Source organism: Trachinotus anak, unplaced genomic scaffold (assembly GCF_046630095.1).
Source record: "Trachinotus anak isolate AG129_WGS33_773 ecotype Australia unplaced genomic scaffold, CSIRO_AGI_Tana_v1 ptg000015l, whole genome shotgun sequence".
Taxonomy (NCBI): domain Eukaryota; kingdom Metazoa; phylum Chordata; class Actinopteri; order Carangiformes; family Carangidae; genus Trachinotus; species Trachinotus anak.
Window position 1 is genome coordinate 13,362,159 of NW_027273866.1, and position 10,428 is coordinate 13,372,586.

Below are 10,428 nucleotides of genomic sequence, written 5' to 3' on the forward strand. Positions count from 1 at the left end.
CCAAAACAACCAGTGATCAGTCACAAACCTGCAAAATGATTCATTTGAGGCTCTGGCAGAGAGGATGTTAGAGATCAATAACACAGACAGAGTCTCGTCCATGTCTCTACCCACCTTCTGGGTGATCTTTGCTTCAATCACAGTAGGACTTCTCTGTTCTAGTCTCTTCTGAACTGAAGTCAGGCCAGCGTGGATCTCAGACAGCTTTGCCCCCAGTCTGTGGACAGGACCACTCCTCTCCACGGCCTCCCCCACCTGACGGACCAATCAGGGACAAACACATCAACAATAACAGGAGAAAACAGGTTTTGAAGTAAACACTACAGAAAATGTTGTTGTAGCAATCAATTTGTCATGATCTTGAGCATTTTTGCAATTATGTGGATGAATAATCATTTTCCTGTCTAAAAATGTGAGTTTCTAGTTTATTAACTGCCCCATATTATGAACAATTTTAAGTAAGTCTACTGTGGAGATTTCTATATATAAGGATATATAGCACCTTTTAATGACGCAATGTGTACGAAAGTAGATCATATGCTATAGTAAGATCCTCCACAGTGTAAGATCATCAGATCATTCATCCCTACTTTGAGCTTTGTCTTTGTTAAGTGTCAAATTTAACTTGGTTGTGAGTTCCAATAGAAACAACTAATTAATTTACAGTAAAGAAGAATGTTTTAAAGCAGACAAATGGACTACAATCATGATACAGTTGTGATTTAGAGGAGATTTCAAAATATTTTGTGATATATGTCATGTATCACAATATAGCCTAAAAATATTGCGATATTATTTATAGGCCACAACAACCAGCCCAAGGAGGCTGTTTCCATCTCAGTCCATTCTTCCATTTCTTTTTAAGATATTTCTGAACCATATACAGACAATAACCCACGAGAACACTGGCTCAGGTAATGAGCAACTAAACGTCCTGTATTACAGTAACTACACTCTTTAAATCTTTCCTGAACATCCTTGATTATTCAACAAACTACTCTACTTTTCCATAATTTGCTTTCTGTGATTTCTGTTCCTTGTTGTAAACAAAATTTCCCTTAAGGGTCCATGAATTTTCCAGCTTCATATCAGCTCCATTAAAGTCAAAGTCTCATGTACCTTTACTTCCACTTGCTGCAGTGACTGCTTGACTTCCTGCAGTTGGCCTTCGATCTCTACCGGGACCAGCGTGTACATGTCAGAGTACTTCATTTTCAGGCCCTCCATGATGCGCTGCAGCAAAGCCTTCTGGGTATATAACTGGCTGTGGACCTCCTGAAACCACAGAGAGAACAGAGTCTTGTTGTTAAGTTTTGCAGCAATAATACATTTAATACAATACTTACTGGTTTCCTTGCAAAGTGCCAGAAATTCAGCTTTACGATGAAAAACGCTGAAAAAGACTTAACTCAAAAAAACACTTGCAGATCGTTAGCAGCAACATTTTGGTCAAGACTATAATTTTTTACGTAATTGTGTAATTTTTCAGTCAATAGTAGAAATCTTTCAGTATTTTTGGAAGAAAAGGACACAGACATTGATCCTGTTGCCATCTTTCTGCAGTTAACCTGCTTGTGAGCTCTCAGTGCTTTGTTAAGCAGTCAGCTCTCTCCCCTGTGCCTCTTTCATCAAACAGAACCTACCTCTTCAAAGTCCTTCAATCCCACAATAGTTAGAGAAAACTTTTTTCACCCTCAACAAGATTCTACTTTACAATAACAACCTGCATTTATAAAAGAGAATCTGTTAAAATGTGAGAAATAACACAGAGGAGAGACTACCGCAGTCTGAATGTGTCCGATGCTCTGCTGGAGAGGGAGGTGCATCTTGTTATCACTATGGGAAACTGAGCATGTTTTTGTGTGCATGTGTGTGTGCGTTTGTGTGTATGTAAGAGGGTGTGTGTGTATGAAAGAGTGAGTGATACAAAGGAAGGGAGGGAGAGAGGGTATATGGGAGATGCTTTCTTTGCATGAGAGAGAGAGGGACATGGTAAGTGCAAATGTGTGTGTGTTCTTGTAGGTCTATCTTTGTGAGGACCGATTTGTGTTATGACAGTGAGGATATTTCCAAAAACTATTTAAGGGTAATACAAAGGTTCTTCAGAAAGCAATGACATTTAGCTATTTTTGAAAAGGGAGAGACATTTTTGAAAACTTTGAATGTTTTTAAAAAGAGAGGATGTTGTGTCAGATCCTCACTCCTTCACTGGACTCTTTGGTTTCAAGGCTGAAACTGGGTTTAGGGAGTTCAGGGGAATGTATTATGTGGTGAAGGTCCTCACAAGCAGAGAAGTACGAGTCTGTGTGTGTGTGTGTGTGTGTGTGTGTGTATCTATGAAGTGACTTGGCTACAAAGGCCACCTGGAAGATCCACTTACAACAGTGAACAAAAGGTGTCTGGTACACGAGGGGGAGCAGGGGAGGTGGGAGTGATGGGGGGAGATCTGGGGGTGTTCAGGTCTTTCATCAATACAGACCCTCTCCTGGGGAAGTGAAATGTGTGTGTGTGTGTGTGTGTGTGTGTGTGTGTGTGTGTGTGTGTGTGTGTGTGTGTGTGTGTGTGTGTGTGTGTGTGTGTGTGTGTGAGGAGAGAAAGCTGGAGTGGATGTGGAGATGTTGGCCTCTGCTCAGGTTTTGGGACAAAGGGCAGAGTGGTTCTCCGGGTTGGTGGGTTGATAGAAGTGAACACCAGACACCAAACAGCCTCCGGGCCTGAGGCCAAGCCAACGGTCAGACGTTTCATATTTACAGGACACTCGCACCACACCGTTAACGGTCTCTCTGTCTGCATCCAATCAGAACATTTCAAATCTTTACATCTGCAGACTTGAGAAGCTGTGAATTAATAAATTAATGAATTATTTCATTATTTGTTTCATTTTTCACCTATGTTTTTATATAAACGCAAAATGAAATGTAACGTAAAAAACTGTCATTTACTTCTAGTACTTGTAAGCTAACTACCGGCTGATCTTAAGAATCTTAAGAATCTTAAACATACTAACTGTATTGAGACTGAAACCGAGACTGAGACTACCCGCTATGAATGCTATGTTAATTAGACTGTCATAATGTCTGTGATGCATCATTTTCAGTGTGTAGAGTTGCTGTGTTTTGGGACGTGAGATTTATAGCTCAGTGTTAAGACAAGTGTATCTCATGGGCTGTTTATAAAAGTAGCAGTGATGTTTCAGTGAGTACAAACGCATCATTGTGTTTTCAGTTCAGTTGATGTAACTGTCCTGTCTCATTAGAGACCCATTATTTACAATCCACTGGCCAGGAGGGAGAGAGAGAGGAGCTCACACTTTAATGTGCTGTTTCCATCAGAGCTTCCCCAAGTGGGATCTGGAGACACCCAGAGGTCCTTCAACAGTGCAGGGGAGTCGCTTGTTTTAATGAGAAATACTTAATACTTAATAACTATTGTTTCCCTTTCTTTACAAGAAGAGGACGTGCACGGATGGTTGGTTATATCACAGAAATTGTATTTTCTATTTAACGTAATAGGCTTAAAAATTTGGTTCTTCTGTTTGTTACTTTTGGTTTATATTGAACGATGACTACTCAGACAGGCTTAGACGATGCCTTACTTCTAGAGAAGGTGACAGCAATCACAGTCAATAAAATCTGAAGAATGAACAAGCTACTTGTGAGGACTTGTGTAGTTGGGTTTTGTTCATAAGTCACATACAGCACTGACAAAACAGAGGTAAATGTCTTGTTGCAAACTGTTGATAAAATAAAGTTCAGTGTGTCCTCTCTCAGAGAATATCAACAGTGAGGGATGTTTAATGTTGAGAACATGCTACTTGGTGTAATGAGGAAATGTGTCTACACATCATGGCAGAGTTGTGTTTTCACCATTTTGCAACCAAAACACCCACAAAATAAGAGCAAAGCATTTCAGAGGAAACTTACTGTTTAAAAAGTTTTACCTTCCCAACCACAAAAACAGCAGGTGTGGTGTGACCTTGATAAACACCAGCTGAAGCAGAAGAATGTCCCACCTGAAGCTCCTGTGTGCTGCGGCTCTGCTCCATCTCTGACAAAAGAGCATCTGCAGCCACCAGCCATACCCGGATGCCCTGCAGCTCGTCGCGAACCTTTTCTCTCTCCTCCAGCTCCATCCTGGCCGCATCTAACCCCTCCCTGCTGCTCTGCTTCACACTGTGGAAACACACAAACAAGTGCATCCAGTGACAGTAGTTAAAAACTGTACAGACTCTTACCTTAAAACCATGAAAGTAAGTTTGCATTGAGACCAACATCCACCATTAAACTGGAAGCAGAGCCTCAAGGCAGTTCAAGCACTGCCAGTACAAATGTATTTTAATACTGCACCTCAGAGGCACTGCAGTCTAACCCGACCCACTTTTCCCTGCATTTGTTTATCTTGAAGCAGCAGGGCTTATGGGTGATGGAGTTTTTTGTGTCAACTTTCTTGGAGCAGAAATAATTACCTCTACCAAGGAGCTTATGTTTTCACCTGTGTCTGTTGGTTGGTTTTCATGAGATTTAAACAGATTGTGAGTGTAAATGTGAAAATTTACACTTAATGATGTAAATTCTGCTCTATATAAACATTAGGTGACCAATCAAAGAATTTCATCCTAGATCTATCTATCACAGATCTTCACCAGAACATTTGAGCAACAGTGATGTAAATAAACTGCTCACCTGCCGTATCGGCCCTGCATCGCCTGCAGCTGCTGACAGAGTGGAGTGGGAGGAGCCTGCTCTAGGTGGGCGGGAACACCCAGCAGTCTAGCAGCACGCAGTTCCAGTGCAGAAAGGGATCTGTGCTCACAGTCCAGTCTGTCCTGGTACTGTTCCCAGGACAGCAGCAGATCATGAAGCTCTTCAGTGGAGGCCTTCACCCCTGAGCCTTCAGGAAGCTCCGCCTCCACCTGCTCCAGGACAGTAGAGGCCTTCTCCACCTGAGAGGAAGGGACGCACACATTGGAAAATCTACACTTTGACTTGTCAATTTAGGATGATTGTTTACTATATGGAAAGACAATACAAACATAATTTAATGTAGTTCTTTAATCTAATATTAACACTCATTTTTCAACACCCTCACAGAATATTTACAAAACCAGTCACTGACAACATTTGGAAATGTTTTAACCTAAAATCAGGCTGCATGTAAAGATGAATCTATAAATGTATGTTTGTATCTACATCTACTTACACTGTTGGTGATATCACTCCATTCTGCGATCCTCTGTTTGCTCCGAGCTGCCAACTCCAGCGTGCAGCGTCGCAGCCTTGATACCTGTTTCCAGACAGCAGCCACAGTGGCCTCCCTGCCTCCACGACAGCTCTGCTCTGGGCACCACTCCCTCAGCTCCTCCAGACGCCTCAGCAGGGCCTCCACCTCCTCAGACAGAGCCTGCAGGAGAAAGGGTCACATCAAATGTTTTTTTTTTTTTTTTTTTTTGTTCTCATTTTTTGACTTAAGTTACAAAAGTAAAGGGGGAAAATACAAGACCCCAGATAACTCAGCCATGAGACATACACTGAGCTTCGCCTCCTGGTCAGTGCAGTCAGCAAGACAGGTGACTTTTTCAGAGATTAACTGTGATAGGCTGCTCTCTGCACTCCTCACATTCCGGGTGATCTCGTCATGGCACTTGATGTAATTTCTGTGATGTTCCGCACACCTGAAAGGCAGAAATTCAGTAAGAAGAAGCAACTGCTTCCAGTCACATGCACAAAGATGTCTGAAGGCACAGAAGGGCTGTGTAGTCTCATGTCTATGGTAGATCTCACAGTTTCTACCTGGATATATGTTTTATCACCAAGTTAAGTGCCTGTTTATTACTGTTCATCATCTCTCCACAAAACGTAAACTGTACACTAATACTTTACTATTCAAAACCACATATAAAAGAATTTTCTAACATTGTGTTTGAAAAATGGTAACTGAATGTGCCACACAGTGTAGTAATACTATTACTGAATCCTGGATCTGTTTAAACAATATACAGATAAAAATGATGTGTGTTGTCTGTGTTGCTTTATTGTTGTTTGGAACCAAATAAATCAGCAGCACAACATCCCAATTAATTTTCACTTTGCACATGCAATTTCACGCTGGCATCCATGAGACTTTGATTAGGAGTTGAGGAATCAGAGTTTTGTCTGTGAGCCTCGTACCTGCTGAGACACTCCAGTTGGACGTGGCCCTTTGCCTGGAGAGTGGACATCCTCACCAGGAGCTGGCTCAGGATATCCTCCAGGAGCTGCTGCACCTTCTGAGGGGACAGGCAAGGATGCAGATCAAACTGGCTCTGGAGCTGCTCCACATGAGTCTGGAACTGCTCCTGCAGAGCGACCAAAGCTCTCTGCGTCTCCTCCAGCCTCTCAGAGCAGAGACCAGCAGAACCCTGCGGCGGCAGCAGAGAGACCTCGATGTCCCACAGGAACTGCACCGCTTGTTTAACAGCACGGGTGTAGCTTCTCAAAGCCTCCCTGGCCTTCATAATGCTTTCCTAAAATATAATAAATACAAATTTAACCACACACTGTAACCAGGCAGTAACTAGGCAATTCAGTCAGTTTGCGGTACAATGCAACTTGCCATTTTTGAGTCACATTCACTGAGGACTGCATCCTTCAAGACCATCAGATGTTGGGATCCACTTCCTTTCTTCTTTCCTTTGTTTTGCTCTAGAACCTCCAGGGCTCTCATTCTTGACTCCACAGTCTTTTTCAAAGACATGATTCTCTGGTATTCCTTGTTGATCACAGTTTCATTTGGCTCCAACACGGTGAGTGTCTGAAGCTCCTGCTGGGTCTGCGAGAGGAAGGCCTGAGTGGCTTTCTTCTCCGAGTCAAGGTCCAGTTCCTTCAGCAGGTTCCACTCGATGATGCTGAGGTTGTTGTAGAGCCTAATCTCACAGGTGTCGAGGTTCTCCTCATTATGTTTAAGCCTCTGTCGTTCTACAGTCAGCTGAGAGGGGTAGAGGTCAGCGGAGATCATTTGGAGTTTGGTGCGAGCCTCCTCACACAAACACTTAATCAGGGGAAATTGGATGAGGACGGTCTGGCAGACTTTATACTTCTCCTCCAGCTCCTTGCTTTCTTCTTTAGTCTGGCAGATCTGCTCCTGAACATCCTCCCTGAGGTCCTCCACACACTGCCTCATGTTCAGGTACCTCTCATGATCTCTCGCTTTCATTTCCAGGCTAACCATTTTGTTGTAAAGTTCAGAAATGACTGAGTACAGCTCCTTTGTCTTTTCCTGGGGAATCCAGGGTTGCATTAGGTCAACCTGGGACTTATGCTCCAAAATCATATGTTTGAAAGGCTCCAAAGCTTGCAGGGACTCTCTTGTGATGGGGAACCTGTGTTTGTTGAGATCCACTAACATCTGCCTCAGGCTTTTTTCAACGGTGACAAGGTTTTTCTTGTTTGAACCTACAGTCTGGATGAGTTCATCCAGCTCCTTTTTATTGACCTTCTCACAGCTACTAATGGCTCTGATGTCCTCCTGGAGGTTAGTAAGCTTTTCAAAAAGCTGACAGTTCTCTGTGATGCTGAGTTCAGAGGAAATGTCTTTGCTCTTCATTACAAGAGCCTCACAGGCAGCGGCCTGTTTATCAGCCTCAGCCAGTGTCTCCTGCATCTGCCGGACTCTGCGATCAAGCTCAGTGGGGGTTCTGAACTCGCTGTCTGCTCTCCTGGAGGCTTCTCTGTGCAGATGAGCCACGACCCAGGAATCTAAATCTGCAATCTGCTCTGACAGCTTTTCTCTGGTCTGCAGTCCTGACTCTATCTCTCTCACAGCCTTGGCAAGCTTATCAGTGGTAGACTTTGACAGTTGTTCGAGGGATTCCAGAGAAGTGCGAACCATGGGCACTTCCTCAGCCTGGTCCAGCTGTGGAAGCAGCTCCGTCACCTCCTCCACCAGTGACTCCAGTTGGCCCTGTTTCACCATCACCTCAGACTGCAGCTTCTTCAGATCTCTGAGCTGCCGGTGAACCTCTTCAGGAAGGAGAGCCACCCTTCTCCTCCTGCCCTCGATGTCACTCTCAGTCTGCTTAGCCCAGGCAAGGCCGTCCCTCATAACCACCATAATTTTCTCCACGATGGGGTTGTTGTTGCTCTGGGTTTGGGTTGACACCAGTTCCTCTGTGTGGCTAAGTTTGTCTTTGACCGTCTGGAGCCCCTGTTGTATGTCTTTTGTTTCCTTCTCCCACCGTGAGCTGAGCAGGAGCGCCTCTGAAAGCTTCTGCAGATGCAGGTATTTCTGCTGGGCAGCTTTAACCTCAGCATTTGCTTCCATCAGCTGCTGCGCCCTCTTGCAATTCCACTGAGAAACATCAGGAGATTTGACTTTGAGATCTTTATCGATTTTTTCCAAGTGTTCCCTCAAACCTAATATCTCTGACTGAAGGCTGCTGCTCTCGTGAGACTGAACATTTGTGTGATGAAGGGTCTTCTCCACAGCTCTCTCCAGGCTTCTCCACTTCTCTTGAAGGTTCTTCTGCTCAGTCTGTGCGGTTGCTTGCTCAGACCGGCTGAGGTGGGGGCACAACTTGGTGTAGGTCACAAGCAGCTCCCCAAGTACTGTCCTGTTCTCCTCCATACTTCTCTGTAAGGAGCATAGTTGTTCTGCCTCCTTGGAGCTGCTCTGCTCTGGGGACCTGAAAGAGAAAACAGTAAAGTCTTCACATCATATGGCTGGCATTTGGGTTGTTGAAAGACATACTGTGGGTATGAGAGGAGTCTAATTCAGTGTCACACAATCCATGTCTCTTCATTCATATTTTAGATTTATGTTACATTCTTAATCTAATCAAACTCACATTTTCACAGCGTCCAGTTCTGCGGTCTGTCTCTCCACTGTGGTCTTCGCTCTTTGGGTCTGTTTGCAGTAATCATTCACAAGCTGCAGCTGGGCCTCTTTACTCTGGATAACAGCAGCTGCATCCTGAGCAGCGGTGCTCCATTGATCCTCCACACACTCCAGCCTGTACCTGCTCTCACCATCAGCTCCTCTCAGCTTGGACAGTGATGACACCTGGGCCTGGGCAGTATCTCTGCACTGCTGCACTCAGCAAGTCAAAGCAAACACACAGAGCATTATTCAAAGTATGATTTTTTAAATGCAAATGTTATGTTTATTGAGATTATCTGATTACTATACATACGTAAATTGCGATGAGTGGTTTCAAACAGCTACGACCATAAGAGTCTGTTGCACAACTGTTTTGGCAAATGTGTACTTGTTTTTAATATCCATCTCTTGGCTGGTACAGATATGCATGAAAGATGCCCAATCCTGGAGGCACTTTGGCATTATTACCTATGTTTTCCCAGCCTGCTGTCCAACTCCACCACTATCTACAAATCCAGCTGCTCCTATAAATCAGTTATTTCTCTTGTGACTCATGCTGTCTGTCATCTCACCTGAGCCTCCTCCACCTGCTGGGTCATGGCTGTCAGGCTGAGCTCAGCCGGGCGATTCTTGCAGCTCAAGATTTTGGATACTAGTCTGCTTAGACAACCATCCAGATCACTGGTGGATGTAATCAGCGTCTCTGGAGCATCCTCCAATGATTTACCCTTGAGACAAAGAGACATATCAGAGCCTGAAGTCTCAAAATTTAGTCTGAAAGCAAGAACATGTGACCAGGTTTGTGCCTCAGTATTTTTAGCCCATTTAAGGCCTGTATAAGGAACTGAAAGATTTATTTCAAGTAATATGCACCTCTAAAAGTAACTGAGTACTCAAAAAATACTGAATTTAAAAATTGCACCATTCTTTTGGCTCTTTGGGGCACATTTGTTAATATACAATGTAGAGCAACAGGTAGGAAAAATATCTTTGCATCTAAAAACTTTTTCTAGCTTTAGTGACTCCAAGTGGTAGCAACAAAAAGGCATGACAGCAGACAGTAATCATAATACCTCGCTGAGTTGACTGCTGGGCCCTGTCCCTGGAAGCAGCTGTATTTCTGTGAGGATGTTCCTCATTGCGAAGCCTTCTGGTGTCTCCACAACCAGTTTCTCAGTCTTCACACTTTCTCCTGCTTTGTTTTCCTGAGTTGGTAATCCTTCCATCTGGGTAACTTCATCCAGGATAATGTCAGGTGACAATTTCTGAACCGCCTGCAGTGATACAGGTGATATCTTGTCAGTAATGCGCACCTGCTCCTATTGTGGACACAAAACACCAGTATTAATGCAAGAAAAATCCGGACATACAATTGTATACTGTTTCAGTTGAGCTAAGAAAAAAACTCTCTCTGTGTGAAACAAGTCTACCCCATTTGAATCATAACGTTTCCCTGAAAGCGCACCGAGTGTACTCCCTGTGAGCTGCAGGATCATGATATCATGTATGAGGTGGCTCACATTCCTACCCTGTGGCACTGAAACCTTTGTGAGCACAGGTAATAAATGTCTCAGG

The 10,428-nt window shown here is 43.8% G+C and overlaps 1 protein-coding gene across 2 annotated transcripts in view; it reads right to left on the reverse strand.

The window, feature by feature from the left end:
• syne2b (spectrin repeat containing, nuclear envelope 2b) overlaps positions 1–10,428 on the reverse strand; it is a 141,466-nt gene that overhangs the window by 70,790 nt on the left and 60,248 nt on the right. For both annotated transcript variants that reach the window (XM_071497874.1, XM_071497876.1), the window contains exons 59-69: positions 9,927–10,172; positions 9,426–9,581; positions 8,822–9,063; positions 6,592–8,659; positions 6,168–6,502; positions 5,527–5,671; positions 5,200–5,400; positions 4,683–4,942; positions 4,013–4,172; positions 1,120–1,275; positions 115–255 (exon numbers count right to left, since the gene is read on the reverse strand). In XM_071497874.1, coding sequence (XP_071353975.1) covers positions 115–255; positions 1,120–1,275; positions 4,013–4,172; positions 4,683–4,942; positions 5,200–5,400; positions 5,527–5,671; positions 6,168–6,502; positions 6,592–8,659; positions 8,822–9,063; positions 9,426–9,581; positions 9,927–10,172 — 4,110 coding nt within the window. The remainder of the gene's footprint in view (positions 1–114; positions 256–1,119; positions 1,276–4,012; positions 4,173–4,682; positions 4,943–5,199; positions 5,401–5,526; positions 5,672–6,167; positions 6,503–6,591; positions 8,660–8,821; positions 9,064–9,425; positions 9,582–9,926; positions 10,173–10,428) is intronic.